Source organism: Sander lucioperca, chromosome 16 (genome assembly GCF_008315115.2).
Source record: "Sander lucioperca isolate FBNREF2018 chromosome 16, SLUC_FBN_1.2, whole genome shotgun sequence".
Lineage (NCBI taxonomy): Eukaryota > Metazoa > Chordata > Actinopteri > Perciformes > Percidae > Sander > Sander lucioperca.
The window spans coordinates 5,300,426-5,323,357 of NC_050188.1; the positions used below are offsets into that span (position 1 = coordinate 5,300,426).

The following is a 22,932-nucleotide window of genomic DNA, read 5'->3' on the forward strand; positions in this document are numbered from 1 at the left end:
TAAGTCAAAGCAAGGAAAACTAATATAGGAGAAGGTCCTCTCTGAAGCAACAGAGCAGGGCAGATCAATAAAACATTTAAGTCAAACAACCAGCACAAAGACAAATCTAATACCAACAGCACATCTACAGTACCTTTCCCTCTGAGTGTGTGAGGTGAGAGGATACAGATATGGTCTCTCACTCAGAATTTGTTTAACTGAGTCTACAAAAAAGTATGTTTTAGACCCTTATCTTCTGAAGAATAAGCTGTGCAGTCTCCTCTTTTATTTCCTGGAGAGAGATTTTCACAAATTACACAAAGTGCACACTGGGGACTTTTCCTAGTAAATAATTCGCAAAGCCACCTTAGAAATATTCATTTTGTTTTACAGAGCCTCCACTAAATACAGTATATATTCTTCAATAACTCGTTATTTTCCGTTTCTTTTCAAATGATGTGTCGTTGTCCCTAGGGGCTGCCAGGGAAGCAGGGAGTAGTTGGACCCTCTGGTGCAAAGGTAATTGGAATCATCTCCTATTTAATGAGGCATGTCCACATAGTGCCTTCAACATGTTATTGTCGCAGCATTAGACCTTAACAGAACTCACTACATATACTACACTACCTTCCTTTTTACATTCAGTCTTATTCATTTGCAATACTGTCTACATACATGTATGTATTATATAATTATATTACTTTATTCATATTGTTTTTGTTTATTTTTTAGCCCTTTATCTTAACTTGCACTATTTTTTTCATTTGTCTTAGATTTAGGTTTTGCTTGTGCTTGTGTGTTTTGTGTTTTTTTATAGTTATTTAGTGAGCATTGTTGGAACTTGGACTAAGATTTTCATTGCCAACGATTACTTCTGTAATTGTGCACATGACAAATGAAGAACATTGAACCTTGAACCAACCAAGCAGACTGAGCGGATAGAAATGCAACGACTAACACGATTCCTGTTTTGGATTTAGGGTGATGCTGGTGCTGAGGGACCCGTTGGGCCAGTCGGACTTCCTGGAAAGACTGTGAGATTCTCTCATCAAGCCTCCTATCACACTCTCATTATATTCATGTGCTAGTTTGATGAATGTGCTGCAAGTCTTATTATCAAACCCAACATCTGTTTTCATACAGGGGGAGCCTGGAAAAGATGGAGAAGATGGAAAACCAGGAAGTAAAGGATCAACCGTGAGTTTATATTTACTTGTGTGTTGGTCATTTTAAGCTTTCAGATGTATTCATTTGGGTGTTTAATGTTTTTTTCGTGTGTGTTTAGTAGTTTAGTTATATTACTAAGTTGAAGGGTAAACTGTATCTATAATCAATTTCCAGGGTGAAACAGGAAAACAAGGGCCAGTTGGGTCTGCAGGTCCTCCAGGCATCCAGGTGAGACATTATTATAATTTATGACACGGCTTGGTTGAATACTTGATTCTGATTGGTCTATCACAGCATTCTGCGGTCTGCTATTTCTGTGTACAGTAAGGAGACGGTTGCTAAGTATAACAGACCGTTGGCATTGACAAAGTTTTGATCATAGACTCTGGCGGACCATTTTTAAGTCAATACATTAATTTTTAAATCAATATTTGTGCGCATATGGAGATCATACTGCTGATCAGTGAATCAACAGTGCAAACGCAGCGTAAGTTAGCACCATGTTTAGCTCATTCACTGGGTCGATGCTCATCAGCGGTAGCCTGGTCCTACATTTCATTTGTACAGAGAGTCTGGCCACTCTCCATTGACAAGTGTTAACTTCCTTGAAGGCGGGTACTCTGTTGAAGTTTAAAACTATTGGATCTGCCCAGAGCCACTCTGGATCTGCCATAACCAATCGCTAACGTTTGGTTGTGACGTCGGCTTAGAATCGCTAGCTTTCGCCTTAGCCAACTCCTTCACCACTAACGGAGCGAGCTGGAAAATCAAACTTTTCCCGAACCCCGTGGGGAGGAGGGCAACAACATCATGGCCACCAACAAAACTCAGCAAAGATTGTTCTTGCTCGGGCTTTAACTTCTGGATATTCGGAAGCGTTGCCACAAGGGACCGAATGGCTTCGCTCGCATCTTTCTCTGCCGCCATTACGGAACTCACCGAAGGTTACCGAACCTCAACGTCATCGTTCTCAGCCACTCCCTCTGTTCGCTGATTGGACCGGTAAAGATTTGACTGGAGAAAACCCAAGAATATACCGCAAACCCAGACGTAGTACTGAAGGAAAATGAAAATTGAACGGAAGTACGTAGGAGGGCGGAGCCAGGCTACATCAGCGGTAAAGTTAACAGTGTTATCAGTGGGTAACCTCTGTATAAGTAGCCGTGTAAAAAGCCATGTAATAAGGGGGATAATGTAGAGCGGGCCAGTCATTATTGAGAATTAGAAACCTGACAGGGTGATGCAAAAGTTCCATAAACTGACCTTTTGATTAATAAATCATAAGAAACCGTATTTACAAAGCACATGTAATACTAGCCCAATATGCTTTACAGAGCAGTTCACAATAATGATGAAGAGAGTTTATAGAAAAAAAGATATTCAACATTGCAAAAAAAAAGATGAAATGAATAGAACACATTTATGTAAAATGTTGTATTTCCAGGGTGACAAAGGAGATAAAGGTAGCACCGGTGCCACAGGACTGAAGGGTCATACTGGACACAAAGGTGATCAGGTTAGACAAATCTCATTTTACCAACGTTATGTGTCTCCACATCCATAATGATGAGAGTCCTTAGGTGTGGTGAAGTAAATACAATAAAATTTCCCATGTGTTGTCTAGGGACCTATGGGACCAATGGGACCAAAAGGAAGTTTGGTAAGAACTATTATAACCTCTGTATTTTGTTTAAAATGTGTCTGTGAATGATGTCTCGCAGCCATTTCATTGGTCCAGAAGTGACAGACTTGGCACGTTGTTTTTGTTTACAGGGGGACACAGGTATAGCAGGAGATCCTGGAGTCAAGGGTGACCAGGTATGTGGAGCTAAGTTTGGTTTTGAGAACGTATGTGTATAGAGAACATAGACTGTAAAAATAGCTTTGAGTTTTGGCAATATGGCCGTCGCCATCTTGGTCGGATGTGACAATTTTTGATGAGAAGGTTGGAGCTGGGGATGATGTCAGTGCTGTTTATAGTTGCAATGGCGCTGCGCTAAGCTAAACGCTAAAGGGGGAAAGTTGACTCTTTTCAACCCTTCTGAAGTGAGTTATACAGTGGAGATTTACCTGCTGGTAAACACGGATCTCTGGGTACTGCCGCCATTCATCTGAATGTACGGTAGTACCAAAGAATTTCTAATAAGGGAAGATGTTTCACTCTCTCGAAACTTCCAGCTTCTGAACTGGTTGCAGTTCCACTCTGATTCCATATAGGGGGCGCTCACAGGCGAGTGCAGAATGAATGGGACTCTATGGAGCTATACCCCTCAAAATCCACTTTTTTTGTCTAGTAATTTAAATGTTGCATTTGAAAGGGGAGGCTAAGAAAATACACACTGCTGGGTGTTAGATTTTTAGAAGAAGTGGCTTTTTTGTTCTAAAAAGCCTTTTAAAATGTCAATGACGTAATACACATCGTACGGCCAGAGATACTGCTTTATGGCAAACTCTGAGTTGCTTCCTTTTTTCTCTCGAGGCATCGACAACACAGCTGACAGGTTAGACTCTCCCTGTCAATACACGTGCTAGAAAGAGGTTTGCTAATGTTTTAAAGACCACGCCGAAATATTCACTCTGACATTCTGGTTCTGCTTTGGATGCCATCAAGTGGGATCTCTTGTCGTAGTCAGTCCTTCACTGACCAATCAGCATTCATTAGCAGAATGCTAGCGTGTTATGGGCAACGACTCAACCTGTAAGAAATCGAAAGGACATAAGTACTCGTTCATTCAACTTTCGACCTATAATCCATGTTGAACTACAATCAAATCTGAGATTTGTCAACGGCAATCAGGCGAAAGAGACAAATGTAGTCGTCTAGCTCCATAGAGTCCCATTCATTTTGCACTCGCCTGTGATCACCCCCAGTGGAACTCTGGTGGAACTGAAACCAAATTTGGTACAATGGGGCTTAATAGGAAGTGAAATGGCTCTCCGTAGACCGGCTCTGGTAGTACAGAAAATCGGCAAACATTACCTTAAGTTACCAAGTAACTAGCTAGCTTGCTTGGCATAACGCTGAACAAAACAATTTTAGGCAACCAAAATGTTCCAATCAGCTTTGATGAAGTGAAACACCCAAAAACAAGTCCATGGCTATTTTAATGTACACAGGGCATGGCTAGCATTGCTAAGCCTCTGTCATGATTGACAGGTCGGCGTCCTAAAGCATCTCTTGCTTTATTGTCTATTTTAAAATAAATGGGACTATATTTTACATAATGAACATCGTGCTGTATTGAAGAAGACTGGAAAGTGTCAATTGAGGCCATAAACTCATTATGAAAATGTTTATTGAGGTAATAAATCAAGTAAGAGGTAGGGTCATTTTCCATAGACTTTTATAGAGACTGACTTCTTTTTGCAACCAGTGGAGTCGCCCCCTGCTGGAAATTAAATAGAATGCAGGTTTAAGGCACTTTCACATTGGCTTCACTTTTCAGGCCAGGAAGCTTTGTCCATTGTTTTTACAGTCTATGATTGAGAATGCAACACTGTGTCTGTTGGTGGATTTGAAAGACGTCCACTAATATTTGTGTGTTTTCAGGGCCCTCCTGGTGTTACTGGAATCAAAGGAGAGGTATTAAAACTACAGACTGTAATGCAGCTAACACACTTCTGTTTCTGTTGCCTAAGGATATTTTCCCCTTAAAAATTGATAACTCCACCACTGCGCTGTAACACCTGCTATTACTAGTGGCTTGTATTGTATGTGAACAAAACAATGTAAACTAGTTGAACTATCTTTATGAAATCCCCACAAATATAACAATAATAAGGAATTGAGACTTACCAGTTAAAAAAATGAATGGACATAGTTGTAGTCTTACTAATGTCAGAAGGGGATAGTAATTGTTTTTTTTTCTCACCTTAAGCGTGGAGAGAAAGGCCAACGAGGAGCTACAGGAGACGAGGGCAGACCAGGCCAGCCGGGCCACTCCGGTTTGTCTGGTCCAATGGGAGCTCGAGGGCTAGAGGGAGAACCAGGCGTTCCTGGATCACCAGGCCCCAGAGGTCTACCTGTGAGTGTTTCCATTGCCAACAGTGTTGGGCAAGTTACTTCCAAAATGTAATACATTATAGATTACTAGTTACTGTCATTTGAGAGTAATTAGTTATATTACAATATTACTGTCTCTGAATTGTAATGCGTTACACTACTTTTGCATTACTTTTGAGCTACTTTCACCAAAATAACAGGGGATGTTTGATTTGGCAGCTAGCTTGTGAATTTCACCACCGGATCAATAAAGTCTCCTATTTATCCACTTTAATTAGATTATTCATATTTTTGTATAATTAATATAAATATGCAAAGTAACTAAATCTATAAAAAAAATAGATAAGTAAAACGTATAATAGGCAAGTAGGAGAAAATGAAAATACTCAATTAAAAGTACAGCATTGTTGTAAAATGTTTGTTTATAGCACTTGAATAAGAAATTCATGTTGTTTAGTTTAAAACACTCTAAAGGAAATGTTCAATTATAGTGTGATTAAAACTCACTATTTACATTATTTACAGTACTTGATTTACAGCTGGTTTGTGAAAAGGTAGCCTACACAACCTTATTTAACAGTAATTTAGTTTTACTGCGAACCGTCACAGGAAGTGCTTTTATTTTGAAGTATGCTACACGGAAGTTATCTGTTGTGTCGCCTACTCTTGCTAGCTTACTGAGATGCAACATGTCCGTCAGGCTCCAGTTGTTCACTTTCTTGTTTATAAAACTGCAACATATTGAACAGTAAATGGTCACAGTAAAAGACAAGCGCTTTTGGTCGTCATTCGAAGCCATTCCACTACAGGCAGAGTTACTCTCTACGGCTGATAAAATGCAATGATATTTACGTGTAGCAAGCCTCATCATTAATTCCCGAGATGTTTATATCTGTCAACCGCTGACGTACCGTCACCTGTTGGGACATACATGCTGTCCGTACTGTCTCTGGTTCTGGCTCTGACCACGGGAACAGAAACAGGACAGCTCACTTCAATGCAGCGTAATAACTCCTGAAAATAATATCCATCTCGCAAATGTATTTGTCTCTGCAGTCATCTCAACCATCGAATACAGCGACAGGAAAATAATACAGCTTTTTTTTTTCCTGTGAAGAAATGTGAATTCTTAAAAAAAACAATGCACCACTAAATGTTGCGTTAAAATGCGTTGTAACTCGCGTTACTGAGATTGTAACGAGTATAATATTACCGAAATTTAATTAGTAATGCGTTATATTACTGCGTTACAGCAAAAAGGAATACATTACTGTAATTGCGTTACTTTTGTAACGCGTTACTCCCAACACTGATTGCCAAAATACAGAATTAACACACTATCCTCAGCAGCAGCACGTGTTCTACCCATAGTGGCCTTCAAGAGCTAAACTTAGACAGTTCAGCCATAAGTGGAGATGGAATGACTTGATTACTCTAATCAAGAGTCCACATGTGATGTATCCTAATGACTTTGGTGATCCTCTGACTTTTCATCCATCGCCATCATCAGGTCAGCATTGTAATTTGTCCAATGCTCTGGGACATTCCACTCAGCCTCAGCTATACTTTGAGCTTTAAGGAGTACTTCACCCTCAAAATGATCATTTGTATATCAATTACTCACCCTGTGTTACACACGGGATTCCACGGTGAACTAAGAATCCAAAAACAGAGAAAATGTGTGATGAATTAATATGTTGCCCCCGATTGCTCTATTATTCTCTGTTTTTGGATTCTTCGTTCACTGTGGAGGAAAGCCAAAAAAACTGTTTCATCAAGATTCAAGGTAACACGGGGTGAGTAATTGATATACAAATGACCATTTTGATCCTTGCCCATCATATTAAATCACACTTAACCGTCAGCTAGTGTGGCTAGCTAGCAGAGTGATCTCAAAATAGGAGTAGAGTATTTAATAATGCCACTTTGACCCTGCTCCTCCTGATCTAACAATGTAGGGGAGCTCTCCAGCTCCGTTTTGCGCTGTATTCGCTAATACAGTGATTCCCAACCAGGGGTACATGCACCCCAGGGGGTACTGTGGAAAGATTGGAGAGTAACTCAACTAATAAAAAATAAAAAATGATGATTTGATTTAAAGAATATATCCACATATTAACAGGGTTAACATTGTAACACCTAAACACTACAGTGTACTACTATTGCAGTTATGTAATAGTGTTTGAAAAGTAGTCAGCAAGTGAGCTGTTGCTTGAGCACAGAAGCTTAAACAGGTATTCAAAAGTAGTGAATAAAAAGTTCAAATAATTAGCTAACAGTAACGGTAATGGGTAAATTATTGAAACATTCAGCCTCGCCCAATGTAGCAATAGCCTAGTAGGCTAGTTGTAGGATTGCTGACCAAACCAACTTAAATATTCAGTTCAATTGTATGAAAAAAATTGTATTGCATTATGGGTTACGTGAGTTCATCCGACAGGGCTGTGGGGGTACCTCAGAAAAAAAAAGGTTAGGAACCACTGCGCTAAGCCACCACTTTGAATTTTTCAATCAAATCTGAAGAATTGGATTTAAATCACTCTTGCAGCTAAACCCTGCCCGCCCACATTACACTCACTTCGCTGTCTCTTTGAATGTCACGTATTGTAAAAAGTGAGATTTGCTTTCTCTTTTGTTATTATAAAGTAGGTTGAGGTAGAATATAAATACTGTGAAAGAATCAAAACGCCTAATCAAGAGAAATGCACAGCCCGTATTCAGAAACTGTGCCTTTAAACGTTGCTTTTAAGCCATCAGGATGCAGTTTGCAGGTGAGATTGAAATTGCACAAATATATGGTCACATTGAAGAGTTAATTTTTATTCATTAATTCACAGGGCCCAAAAGTGAATGACGAGAAGCTTCGGGAAATGTGCTCAGCTGTTGTTGAAGGTGCAGCTTGTTGACTTTAATTAATCACATCCATATCTTCACTTATATTCAAGCCATGGTAAAACTATTCATGGCTACTTCCTGTTTTATGCTGATTTGTTCTTTGTCCTTTTAGAACAATTAGCAGAGTTTATGAAAGAGTTTCTTAAGAGGCCAGCAGCCATTGGTTCCCCTGGCACTCCTGGACCGGCAGGACCTCCCGGCCCCCCTGGACCAGCTGGAGAGGCAGGAGCAGCAGGGACCCCAGGTCCGGCAGGTGCCAAAGGCCATCCAGGCTTCTTTGGGCTTCCGGGCTTACCGGGCAAGAAAGGTCAGTGAGCCTTTTTAAATTACTCAATACTCCACCAAAGCCAGTGCTAAGATAACCCAAGCTGCTGCCTTTAGCAACCTCTGGCAAAGCCTTTAGTGCTTTGTAAATACTGCATGTGTTTCCCCAGCACTGTGATAGATAAGCTGTGCCGCTGTGATAGCTTTTTGCTTTCCCTTTATTTCCCTGGAGAGCCTCCGGAACCCATACAGTGGAAGTAATGGCGAGAAAATAAGTGGAGCCTTATTTTAGAGAAAACAAGGCAGTACAACTTTGTCTTCATACTGCCAGAGTACACTGAAAGAAGTTATGCAGAGCGCTCTGTGGATGGAAGCGCTTCACCCGCGCATAACAATATCCAATTAATTACTCACTAAACAAGGCCGAGTCAGAGGCATTCAGTTTCCTAATTACATCCCCATAACTGTGAAAACAGTATGCCTCTCTATTTCATCCTAGCATGTATTTGTGTGTCCTCTACATGCTCTTCTGTTCTGCAGGTGATGCAGGGGAGAAGGGAGACAAGGGAGACAAGGGAGTGGATGGTGTAGGAATCAAAGGAAGCCCAGGCGAACCGGGTGCACCAGGTGAGGCTTGTTCTTGTCATGATTATAGCACATTGTTGATGAGAATGTTCCTCTTTATTAACAACTGGAACTGAAATTCTCGGTGTTTGGTGTTTTAAGCCCCCAACGTCGTCTTCCAGGCAGCGCTGCCTGGAAGGCACTAGGATTTGGCAATGGTTAGGGTTAGGTGCCTTGAAGTCGACGGTTGCAGCGCTACCTTGAAGTCGACGTTGGGGGCTTAAAACACCATTGAGTGAAATAACATTACATGTCATTTAGCTGACGCTTTTATCCAAGACGACTTACAATTGCTACATTTGTCAGAGGCCGCACGCCTCTGGAGCGATTAGGGGTTAAGTGTCTTGCTCAGGGACACATTGGTTGATGTATCGCAGTGGGAATTGAACCAGGATCTCCCACACCAGAGGCATGTGTCATATCCACTACTCACCTTTGTGTAAGGGAATATAAACCATAATGATATGATCTCTTTGTGTAGATTTTCCATTTTTCAAAAGAGGAAATTTGGACATTTGGCTATTTGTGGTAACAGCATCTAGGCTCCAAGCCTCTGGGTGGAAATCCATGGCAGTGGTTGGCTGACTTTTTAGGGAGAACTTTGCTTGGCCAGACTTTCTTTTACATTGTTTACATTGAGTGTTACACACTAAAACGCTTGCTGAATGCATTTCCCTCTGGATAAAACATGCTTTTTGAAACATTTTACATCCTGCATGGATGTCTGCTTGCTAGCAGTTGTCTTTTTTCTGTCCTTTGCTGTTGCATTACTGCGCTTTTGGCATTTAATTAATAATTACAACTGGTGATCCTAACATAAACCTCTAGGATCCTTATATTATACAGGAGGGTCTCTGCTTTCTATGTAACTTCAGAGACAATGAGGATATCATGTAAAGAATATTTGAAATGGGAATCTAGAATGGGGAAAAAACATTCAGCTATTCGTGTAGCCATTGGGATTTAAGTGATATTAAGAATTATTTTGAGGGCCCATCCACACAGATGTTGCACCAATCAAATTACAGTACCAACGTTGTCTTCTTTTTGGTAATTAAAATGTTCAGTGAAAACTAACGTGATATATTTGTATATACTTTAAATTTGAATTTTAACTTTAATATTTAACCATTTGTATTTTCCCTATCAGGTGCACCGGGCGCTCCTGGCATCAGCAAGGATGGCAAGAATGGAGAACGCGGTGAGACAGGAAGTCCTGGTGTCCCAGGAGAAGCCGGTCCAAGGGGAGCTTCAGGTCCGCCCGGGCTTTGTGATCCATCAACCTGTATAGGCAGACTTCCACCTTTCTACATGGTCAGTGGAAAGAAGTCCGACGGCTACAAAAACCCATGAGACATCACAGCTCGTTGACACACTCCAGATCTCATCCTGCAGCGACCACGTTTCAGGGCTACTCAGAAGTGCGGGCGACGTGGTGATCTTTGGGAGTCCTTCAATGTCTCCATCTGAACCACGGATCTAAGAGACGCAAAGGGAAACAGAGACAAGGCACAATTGTAGAGTAATGTATAGACGTTTTAACTTGTTGGTGATTACAGTGAGAGCTTATCTAATGTTCAAAGATAGCTGCTACTGATGCCAAAGCGACTTCTTCCAGCCGACGACAGGCACGTATGCCCATGAGTTGACCCGTACAAATCTGTGCCCTGACCCCTTATCTTAGGGAAAACTAATATGACAACTTGTACTCACAACTCTCTCTGATTTCTCTCTTATGTGTGTGCCTTTTCATTCCTTGAATAAGCTCCCTGAAAACATTGCTTCTACTCTTTTAGCTACATGTAAAGCCTACAGCATACCAGTTGCCATTTTGAACCACTGATTCACCACTGCAGTCACAAGCCAATTAGGAAGTGGAACTATGTTTTGAGGCTTTGCTTTCAAAACAAAACTACAAAAAAGGTTCACATTAACATTTACAATTGTGCAGAACTGACATGTCCAATAATGTGCTTTTTCTTTAGGATCATACATTTGTTTTGCCAGATTTTGTCCTATGAATTTGTTCTTTTTCAAACAATGTAATAAAGTGATATGTTTTGGAAATGTTGCACATTACTGTATTAAGTTTCCCATTTAATGGTGCATAAAATGTATCTTAGAGCAGCTGCAGCTATGATTTTAAAATTCAAAGATATGCAAGTGACAATGAGTCACATTATTACACAGCATGATACAGAGGATTAAATAGATTGGTATGCACATGGAAAAGTGGTTGATCCATTTCACTATAGATGGGCTGTGGAATTTCATTAAATTCCACAGCCCATCTATAGTGAAATGGTTTTGTTCAGGAGGGCATTTACTGTTGCCTAGTTACAAAGGACAGTCAACATCATCCCTACCTCTGTCTGCACAGCACAAATACATTCACAGATCAAATATGACCTTTACCAGGCCGCTGGAAAGAGTTAGCATAGCAGCCATCCCAGTAGGGATGTCCTAGATTGTATCATTGTATGGAGCCAGTGGATTTGAGGTTGTATGGAAAAGTGAAAGGGTGCACACGTTTCCTTGGTTTACATATTCATCTTAGATAAAGAGGGTTCAGGTATTAAAGGGGACACATGCTAATTTTCAGGTTTATACTTGTATTGTGGGTTTGTACTAGAACATGCTTGCATGTGTCTGTGAAAAAAGAGTATGTATGAGTATGTCGAAAATAGTCAAAATAAAGCATGTAGAAAAAAAAGTCAAAAGGTGAAAGTATAGTATGTCGAAAAAAATTATAAAAAGCCATAGTACAGAATGTGGAAAAAAGTCAGAGTATACTATATCGAAAAAAGTAGGGATGTTCAGATCCGATCACGTGATCGGAAATCGGGCCCGATCACGTGGTTTCAGACTCGATCGGAATCGGACGTTACCACCCGATCAGGACTCGGATATATATGTATATATATTCTCATTATTTTTTAACACATCTATAGTTATGCGGTGGCACAGAGTTAGACCCTTTTGACTCCACACAGAAACAGCAACGCATGCGGCATGACATCACTTTGTTGCAGAGGCGCTATTGGTTAAATGCCGGTAAAGTAGAACACGGAAGCAGCTTGAAGCGGAAAGCGCGAGTATGTCTGTGGTCTGGAGGTATTATAAAGTTGAATTATTATAGAAGTATCGGATCGGGACTCGGTATCGGTAGATACTCAAAATCAAATGACTCGGACTCGGACTCGAGGGCAAAAAAACCTGATCGGGACATCCCTAGAAAAAAGTGATAACCTTGCAGGTATGGGCAAACGTTCTACCTCCAAGACACAAGCCACCCAGTTAGTATGTGGGAAAAGTCATATTATAGCATGTCGAAAAAGGGATAGAAAAAGCCATAATATAGTATGTCAAAAAAGTGAATAAAAGGCCATAGTATAGTATGTTGAAAAAGACAGAATTTTAGTCGAAAAAAGTGATAACAAAGCAATATTATGGTATGTTGAAAAAAGTAATAAAAAGTATATCAAAAAGCCATAGCATGTCGAAAAAGCCATAGTATAGTATGTTAAAAAAGTGATAAAAAAGCCATAGTATAGTATGTCGAAAAAAGTAATAAAAAGTATATCAAAAAGCCATAGCATGTCGAAAAAGCTATAGTATAGAATGTCAAAAGAGTGATAAAAAAGCCATAGTATAGTATGTCAAAAAAGTGATAAAAACACCATAGTATAGTAAGTCGAAAAAGTGCTAAAAAAGTCATAGTATAGTATATCAAAAAAAGCGATGAAAAAGCCATAGCACATTATGTCGGAAAAAGTGATAAAAAAAGCCAGTATGTCAAAAAAGTGATAAAAACGCCATAGTATAGCATATCGAAAAAAGAGATAAAAAAGCCAGAATATTGTATTTTCGAAAAAGTGATAAAAGGTCATAGTATAGTATGTTGAAAAACTGATAAAAAAGCTATAGTATAGTATGTCAAAAAAAGTGATAAAAAAGCCATAGTATAGTATGTCGAAAAAAGTCATAGTATATTTTTATGTTTTTTTCACTTTTTTGACATACTATACTATGACTTTTTTCGACATACTATACTATGGCTTTTTTATCAGGTTTTTGACTCCCTATACTATGGCTTTTTTCGACATACTATACTATGGCTTTTTTAACACTTTTTTTGACATACTATACTGTAGCTTTTTTTATCAGGTTTTTGACTTGCTATACTATGACTTTTTTTATCAGGTTTTTGACTCACTATACTATGACTTTTTTCGACATACTATACTACGGCTTTTTTATCACTTTTTTTGACATACTATACTATGGCTGTTTTATTACTTTTTTCGAAATGCTATACTATGGCTTTTTATCACTTAAAAAATTGCTTATTTATCACTTTTTTGATATACTATACTATATATATATACTATTGTATATGGATGATCTTTCTAGGACATTAGAAGTGTGTAAGACTGGCTGTATGGTGGGGGATAGGCGTATTAATCATCTGATGTATGCAGATGATTTAATTGTTATGTCTCCGTATAGTGCTGGCCTACAACAACTGCTTAGAGTCTGTCCAAACTATGGACTACAGTATGACATCAAATTCAATGCAAAAAAGAGTGTTGTAATGATTGTCAGAACTAAGGAGGACAGGAAGCTATGCTTTCCGTCTTTTTATTTGACAGGGCAAGAGCTAAACGTAGTTACTAAAACAAAATACCTGGGCCACATTATCAGGGATGATTTTTGTGACAATGATGACATAGTGACACAGTGCTGTGAATTATATGGACAAGCAAATATGTTGGCCCGCAAATTTCATATGTGTACTCCATCCATCCATCTTCGTCCGCTTATCCGGTCTCGGGTCGCGGGGGTAGCAGCTCCAGCAGGGGACCCCAAACTTCCCTTTCCCGAGCCACATTAACCAGCTCCGACTGGGGGATCCCGAGGCGTTCCCAGGCCAGGTCGGAGATATAATCCCTCCACCTAGTCCTGGGTCTTCCCCGAGGCCTCCTCCCAGCTGGACGTGCCTGGAACACCTCCCTAGGGAGGCACCCAGGGGGCATCCTTACCAGATGCCCGAACCACCTCAACTGGCTCCTTTCGACGCAAAGGAGCAGCGGCTCATACTTCATATGTGTACTGAAGAAGTTAAAACGTCTCTTTTCAGAGCATACTGTACACCACTTTATACAGCTCACCTATGGTGCAGCTATAGTTAAGCAAAGATAAATAAGATAAAGGTGGCATACAATGATGCACTTAGAATTTTGTTGAAGTGTCCAAGATGGACCAGTGCTAGTCATTTGTTTGTGACGAGTAATGTTCCCACCTTTCATGCTGTGCTGAGGAATCTTATGTACAAATTCAGGTGCCGATTAACAGAGTCAAAGAATACAATTTTAACTGCCTTTACTAACCCTGCACTGACTGATACCAGATATACTTCCAAACACTGGAACACACATCTGCATATGTTTTAAGTATTGTGCATAACCATCTTTGTGTCTGTATATGTATGTCTGTATGTATGTATGTTTTGTATGTTGAGTCTGTAAATAAAGTTATATATTACTTTTTTCAACATACTAAAGTATGTATTTTTTCACTTTTTTCAACATACTATACTATGGCTTTTTTATCACTTTTTTCGACATACATATCCGGTTTTTGACATACTACACTATGACTTTTTTCGACATACTATACTATGGCTTTTTATCACTTTTTTCGACATACGATACTATAGCTTTTTTATCAGGTTTTTTACACACGATACTATGGATTTTTCACAACTTTTTTAGACATACTATACTATAACTTTTTTCGACATATTATACATGGCTTTTTTATCACTTTTTTCTACATACTATACAATGGCTTTTTTTAATCACTTTTTTCGACATACTATACTATGGCTTTTTTATCACTTTGTTTGACATAATATACTATGGCTTTTTTATCCGGTTTTTGACATACTATAGTACGGCTTTTTTATCACTTTTTTCGACATAATATACTATGGCGTTTTTATCACTTTTTTCAATATACTATACTATGGCTTTTTTATCAGGTTTGTGACATACTATACTATAGCTTTTTTATTACTGTTTTCGACATACTATACTATGTCTTTTTCATCACTTTTTTCGACATACTATACTATGGCTTTTTTATCACTTTTTTCGACATACTATACTATGGCTTTTTTTTATCACTTTTTTGACATACTATACTATGACTTTTGTATTACTTTTTTCGACATACTACACTAAGACTTTTTTCAACATACTATACTATGGCTTTTTATCACTTTTTTCGACATACGATACTATAGCTTTTTTATCAGGTTTTTGACATGCTATACTATGACTTTTTTCAACATACTATACTATGGCTTTTTTATCAGGTTTTTTACACACGATACTATGGATTTTTCACGACTTTTTTAGACATACTATACTATAACTTTTTTCGAAATACTATACAATGGCGTTTTTATCACTTTTTTCGACATACTATACTATGACTTGTTTTGACATACTATACAATGGCTTTTTTATCACTTTTTTGACATAATATCCTATGGCTTTTTTATCACTTTTTTGACATGCAATACTATGGCTTTATCGAAATACTATACTATGGCTTTTTTATCACTTTTATCGACATACTATACAATGGCTTGTTTTGACATACTATACTATGGCTTTTTTATCACTTTTTTGACATAATATCCTATGGCTTTTTTATCACTTTTTTGACATGCAATACTATGACTTTATCGAAATACTATACTATGGCTTTTTTATCACTTTTTTGACATACTATACTGTGGCTTTTTTTTATCACTTTTATCGACATACTATACAATGGCTTTTTCATCAATTTTTTGACATACTATACTATGGCTTTTTTATCATTTTTTTCAACATACTATACTATGGCTTTTATATCCGGATTTTGACATACTATGACTTTTTTCGACATAGTATACTTTGACCTTTTTGTCAGGTTTTTGACATACTATAATATGACATTTTCGAAAAACTATACTATGGCTTTTTTTATCACTTTTTTGACATACTATACTATTACTTTTTTGACATACTTTACTATGGCTTTATTATCACTTTTTTCTACATACTATACAATGGCTTTTTTTAATCACTTTTTTTGACATACTATACTGTGGCTTTTTTATCACTTTGTTTGACATACTATACTATGGCTTTTTTATCTGGTTTTTGACGTACTATAGTATAACTTTTTTCGAAATACTATACAATGGCGTTTTTATCACTTTTTTCGACATACTATACTATGACTTGTTTTGACATACTATACAATGGCTTTTTTATCACTTTGTTGACATAATATCCTATGGCTTTTTTATCACTTTTTTGAGATGCAATACTATGACTTTATCGAAATACTATACTATGGCTTTATTATCACTTTTTTGACATACTATACTATGGCTTTTTTATCACTTTTATCGACATACTATACAATGGCTTTTTCATCAATTTTTTGACATACTATACTATGGCTTTTTTATCATTTTTTTCGACATACTATACTATGGCTTTTATATCTGGATTTTGACATACTATGACTTTTTTCGACATAGTATACTTTGACCTTTTTATCAGGTTTTTGACATACTATAATATGACTTTTTCGAAAAACTATAATATGGCTTTGTTATCACTTTTTTCTACATACTATACAATGGCTTTTTTTAATCACTTTTTTCGACATACTATACTGTGGCTTTTTTATCACTTTGTTTGACATACTATACTATGGCTTTTTTATCTGGTTTTTGACGTACTATAGTATGGCTTTATTATCACTTTTTTCGAAATACTATACTATGGCTTTTTTATCAGGTTTGTGACATACTATACTATAGCTTTTTTATTACTTTTTTCGACATACTATACTATGGCTTTTTTTATCACTTTTTTGACATACTATACTATGGCTTTTGTATTACTTTTTTCGACATACTACACTATGACTTTTTTCGACATACTATACTATGGCTTTTTATCACTTTTTTCGACATACGATACTATAGCTTTTTTATCAGGTTTTTTACACACGATACTATGGATTTTTCACGACTTTTTTAGACATACTATACTATAACTTTTTTCGACATACTATACTATGGCTTTTATCACTTTTTTCGACATACGATACTATAGCTTTTTTATCAGGTTTTTGACATGCTATACTATGCCTTTTTTCAACATACTATACTATGGCTTTTTTATCAGGTATTTACACACGATACTATGGATTTTTCACGACTTTTTTAGGCATACTATACTATAACTTTTTTCGAAATACTATACTATGGCTTTTTTATTACTTTTTTCGACATACTATACTATTGCTTTTTTATGACTTTTTTCTACATACTATACAATGGCTTTTTTTAATCACTTTTTTCGACATACTATACTATGGCTTTTTTATCACTTTGTTTGACATACTGTACTATAGCTTTTTTATTACTTTTTTCGACATACTATACTATGGCTTTTTCATCACTTTTTTCGACATACTATACTATGGCTTTTTTTTATCACTTTGTTGACATACTATACTATGGCTTTTTTATCCGGTTTTTGACATACTATAGTACGGCTTTTTTATCTCTTTTTTCGACATACTATACTTTGGCTTTTTTATCAGTTTTTTGAAATACTATACTATGGCTTTTTTACCACTTTCATCGACAAAATATACTATGACTTTTTAATTTTTTTTTATGATGTACTTTACTATGTCTTTTTTTCTACATACTATACTATGACTATTTTCGACATACTATACTGTGGCTTTTTTATCACTTTTTTCGAAACACTATAGAATGGCTTTTTTATCACTTTTTCGACATACTATTCTATGGCTTTTTTATGATTTTTTTTCGATGTACTATACTATGGCTTTATTTAAACATACTATGCTATGTCGTTTTTACCACCTTTTTCAACATACTATACTATGACTTCCTTCGACATACTATACTTTGGCTTTTTTATCACTTTTTTCGACATACTATACTATGGCTTTTTTATCACTTTTTTCGACATACTATACTATGGCTTTTTTATCACTTTTATCGACATACTATACTATTGCTTTTTTATCACTTTTTTCGACATACTATAGTATGGCTTTTTTTCAGTTTTTTGAAATACTATATTATGACTTATGTCGACATACTATACTATGGCTTTTTTATCACTTTTTTCGACATACTATACTATGGCTTTTTTATCACTTTTTTCAACATAGTACACTATGGCTTTTTTATCACTTTTTTCAACATACTATACTTTAGCTTTTTCATCACTTTTTTCGACATACTATAGTATGGCTTTTTTATCACTTTTTCGACATACTATACTGTGGCTTTTTTTATCACTTTTATCGACATACGATACGATGGCTTTTTTATGATTTTTTTCTTCATACTATACTATGACTTCCTTCGACATACTATACTATGGCTTTTTTATCAGTTTTTTTGACATACTATACTGTGGCTTTTTTATCACTTTTTTCGACATACTATACTATGGCTTTTTTATCAGTTTTTTTAAATACTATATTAATGCTTATTTCGACATACTATACTATGGCTTTTTTATCAGTTTTTTCGACATACTATACTATGGCTTTTTTATCACTTTTATCGACATACTATACTATGGCTTTTTTATCACTTTTATCGACATAGTACATGGCTTTTTTATGACTTTTTTATGATTTTTTTCGATGTACAATACTATGTCTTTTTTCATACATAATATACTATGGCTATTTTCGACATACTATACTATGGCTATTTTCGACATACTATACTATGGCTTTTTTCTCACTTTTTTTGACATACTATGCTATGGATTTTTTATAATTTTTTTTCGATGTACTATACTATGGCTTTTTTTCAACATACTATACTGTGGCTTTTTTATCACTTTTTTCGACATACTATACTATGGCTTTTTTATAACTTTTTTCGACATACTATACTACTGCTTTTTTATCTCTTCTTTCGACATACTATACTTTGGCTTTTTTATCAGTTTTTTGAAATACTATACTATGGCTTTTTTACCACTTTCATCGACAAAATATACTATGACTTTTTAATTTTTTTTTATGATGTAGTATACTATGTCTTTTTTTCTACATACTATACTATGGCTATTTTCGACATACTATACTGTGGCTTTTTTATCACTTTTTTAGAAATACTATAGAATGGCTTTTTTATCACTTTTTCGACATACTACACTATGGCTTTTTTATGATTTTTTTTCGATGTACTATACTATGGCTTTATTTAAACATACTATGCTATGTCGTTTTTACCACCTTTTTCAACATACTATACTATGACTTCGTTCGACATACTATACTATGGCTTTTTTATCACTTTTATCGACATACTATACTATGGCTTTTTTATCACTTTCATTGACATACTATACTATGCCTTTTTTATGATTTTTTATGATGTACTATTTGTGTCTTTTTTTCTACATACTATACTATGGCTATTTTCGACATACCATACTGTGGCTTATTTATCACTTTTTTCGACATACTATACTATTGCTTTTTTATCACTTTTTTCGACATACTATACTATGGCTTTTTTATCAGTTTTTTCGACATACTATACTATGGCTTTTTCATCACTTTTTCGACATATGGCTTTTTCAGGATTTTTTTCGATGTACTATCCTATGGCTTTTTTTCGACATACTATACTGTGGCTTTTTTTATCACTTTTATCGACATACGATACGATGGCTTTTTTATGATTTTTTTCTTCATACTATACTAGGACTTTTTTATCAGTTTTTTTAAATACTATATTAATGCTTATTTCGACATACTATACTATAGCTTTTTTATCAGTTTTTTCGACATAATATACTATGGCTTTTTTATCACTTTTATCGACAAAATATACTATGACTTTTTAATTTTTTTTTATGATGTACTTTACTATGTCTTTTTTTCTACATACTATACTATGGCTATTTTCGACATACTATACTGTGGCTTTTTTATCACTTTTTTCGAAATACTATAGAATGGCTTTTTTATCACTTTTTCGACATACTATTCTATGGCTTTTTAATGATTTTTTTTCGATGTACTATACTATGGCTTTATTTAAACATACTATGCTATGTCATTTTTACCACCTTTTTCAACATACTATACTATGACTTCCTTCGACATATTATACTATGGCTTTTTTATCACTTTTTTCGACATAATATACTATGGCTTTTTTATCACTTTTTTGACATACTATACTATTACTTTTTTGACATACTTTACTATGGCTTTATTATCACTTTTTTCTACATACTATACACTGGCTTTTTTTAATCACTTTTTTCGACATACTATACTGTGGCTTTTTTATCACTTTGTTTGACATACTATACTATGGCTTTTTTATCAGGTTTTTGACATGCTATACTATGACTTTTTTCAACATACTATACTAAGGCTTTTTTATCCGGTTTTTGACGTACTATGGTATGGCTTTTTTATCACTTTTTTCGAAATACTATACTATGGCTTTTTTGTCAGGTTGGTGACATACTATACTATGGATTTTTTTATCACTTTTTTGACATACTATACTGTGGCTTTTGTATTACTTTTTTCGACATACTACACTATGACTTTTTTCGACATACTATACTATGGCTTTTTTATCACTTTTATCGACATACTATACAATGGCTTTTTCATCAATTTTTTGACATACTATACTATGGCTTTTTTATCATTTTTTTCGACATACTATACTATGGCTTTTATATCTGGATTTTGACATACTATGACTTTTTTCGACATAGTATACTTTGACCTTTTTATCAGGTTTTTGACATACTATAATATGACTTTTTCGAAAAACTATAATATGGCTTTGTTATCACTTTTTTCTACATACTATACAATGGCTTTTTTTAATCACTTTTTTCGACATACTATACTGTGGCTTTTTTATCACTTTGTTTGACATACTATACTATGGCTTTTTTATCTGGTTTTTGACGTACTATAGTATGGCTTTATTATCACTTTTTTCGAAATACTATACTATGGCTTTTTTATCAGGTTTGTGACATACTATACTATAGCTTTTTTATTACTTTTTTCGACATACTATACTATGGCTTTTTTTATCACTTTTTTGACATACTATACTATGGCTTTTGTATTACTTTTTTCGACATACTACACTATGACTTTTTTCGACATACTATACTATGGCTTTTTATCACTTTTTTCGACATACGATACTATAGCTTTTTTATCAGGTTTTTTACACACGATACTATGGATTTTTCACGACTTTTTTAGACATACTATACTATAACTTTTTTCGACATACTATACTATGGCTTTCATCACTTTTTTCGACATACGATACTATAGCTTTTTTATCAGGTTTTTGACATGCTATACTATGCCTTTTTTCAACATACTATACTATGGCTTTTTTATCAGGTATTTACACACGATACTATGGATTTTTCACGACTTTTTTAGGCATACTATACTATAACTTTTTCGAAATACTATACTATGGCTTTTTTATTACTTTTTCGACATACTATACTATTGCTTTTTATGACTTTTTTCTACATACTATACAATGGCTTTTTTAATCACTTTTTTCGACATACTATACTATGGCTTTTTATCACTTTGTTTGACATACTGTACTATAGCTTTTTTATTACTTTTTTCGACATACTATACTATGGCTTTTTCATCACTTTTTTCGACATACTATACTATGGCTTTTTTTATCACTTTGTTGACATACTATACTATGGCTTTTTTATCCGGTTTTTGACATACTATAGTACGGCTTTTTTATCTCTTTTTCGACATACTATACTTTGGCTTTTTTATCAGTTTTTTGAAATACTATACTATGGCTTTTTTACCACTTTCATCGACAAAATATACTATGACTTTTTAATTTTTTTTATGATGTACTTTACTATGTCTTTTTTTCTACATACTATACTATGACTATTTTCGACATACTATACTGTGGCTTTTTTATCACTTTTTTCGAAACACTATAGAATGGCTTTTTTATCACTTTTTCGACATACTATTCTATGGCTTTTTTATGATTTTTTTTCGATGTACTATACTATGGCTTTATTTAAACATACTATGCTATGTCGTTTTTACCACCTTTTTCAACATACTATACTATGACTTCCTTCGACATACTATACTTTGGCTTTTTTATCACTTTTTTCGACATACTATACTATGGCTTTTTTATCACTTTTTTCGACATACTATAATATGGCTTTTTTATCACTTTTATCGACATACTATACTATTGCTTTTTTATCACTTTTTTCGACATACTATAGTATGGCTTTTTTCAGTTTTTTGAAATACTATATTATGACTTATTTCGACATACTATACTATGGCTTTTTTATCACTTTTTTCGACATACTATACTATGGCTTTTTTATCACTTTTTTCAACATAGTACACTATGGCTTTTTATCACTTTTTCAACATACTATACTTTAGCTTTTTCATCACTTTTTTCGACATACTATAGTATGGCTTTTTTATCACTTTTTCGACATACTATACTGTGGCTTTTTTTATCACTTTTATCGACATACGATACGATGGCTTTTTTATGATTTTTTTCTTCATACTATACTATGACTTCCTTCGACATACTATACTATGGCTTTTTTATCAGTTTTTTTGACATACTATACTGTGGCTTTTTTATCACTTTTTTCGACATACTATACTATGGCTTTTTTATCAGTTTTTTTAAATACTATATTAATGCTTATTTCGACATACTATACTATGGCTTTTTTATCAGTTTTTTCGACATACTATACTATGGCTTTTTTATCACTTTTATCGACATACTATACTATGGCTTTTTTATCACTTTTATCGACATAGTA

At 35.2% G+C, this 22,932-nt stretch overlaps 1 protein-coding gene across 3 annotated transcripts in view; it reads left to right on the top strand.

Moving 5' to 3' along the window:
- Positions 1-10,999, top strand: part of LOC116041288 (collagen alpha-3(IX) chain-like) — a 40,379-nt gene extending 29,380 nt beyond the window's left edge. For 2 of the 3 annotated variants that reach the window (XR_004895382.1, XR_004895383.1), the window contains 14 exons: positions 454-498; positions 960-1,013; positions 1,123-1,176; positions 1,321-1,374; positions 2,591-2,662; positions 2,771-2,806; positions 2,920-2,964; positions 4,697-4,729; positions 5,025-5,171; positions 7,987-8,041; positions 8,157-8,351; positions 8,849-8,935; positions 10,083-10,584; positions 10,617-10,999. Coding sequence is in view for 1 of the 3 variants with exons in the window: in XM_035993180.1 (XP_035849073.1) it covers positions 454-498; positions 960-1,013; positions 1,123-1,176; positions 1,321-1,374; positions 2,591-2,662; positions 2,771-2,806; positions 2,920-2,964; positions 4,697-4,729; positions 5,025-5,171; positions 7,987-8,041; positions 8,157-8,351; positions 8,849-8,935; positions 10,083-10,285 (1,080 nt within the window). In the remaining 2 variants the exon portion in view is untranslated. Of the gene's footprint in view, positions 1-453; positions 499-959; positions 1,014-1,122; positions 1,177-1,320; positions 1,375-2,590; positions 2,663-2,770; positions 2,807-2,919; positions 2,965-4,696; positions 4,730-5,024; positions 5,172-7,986; positions 8,042-8,156; positions 8,352-8,848; positions 8,936-10,082 lie in introns of all 3 variants that reach the window. The other variant, XM_035993180.1, reaches the window with a different exon arrangement.
- Positions 11,000-22,932: the final 11,933 nt, after the last annotated feature.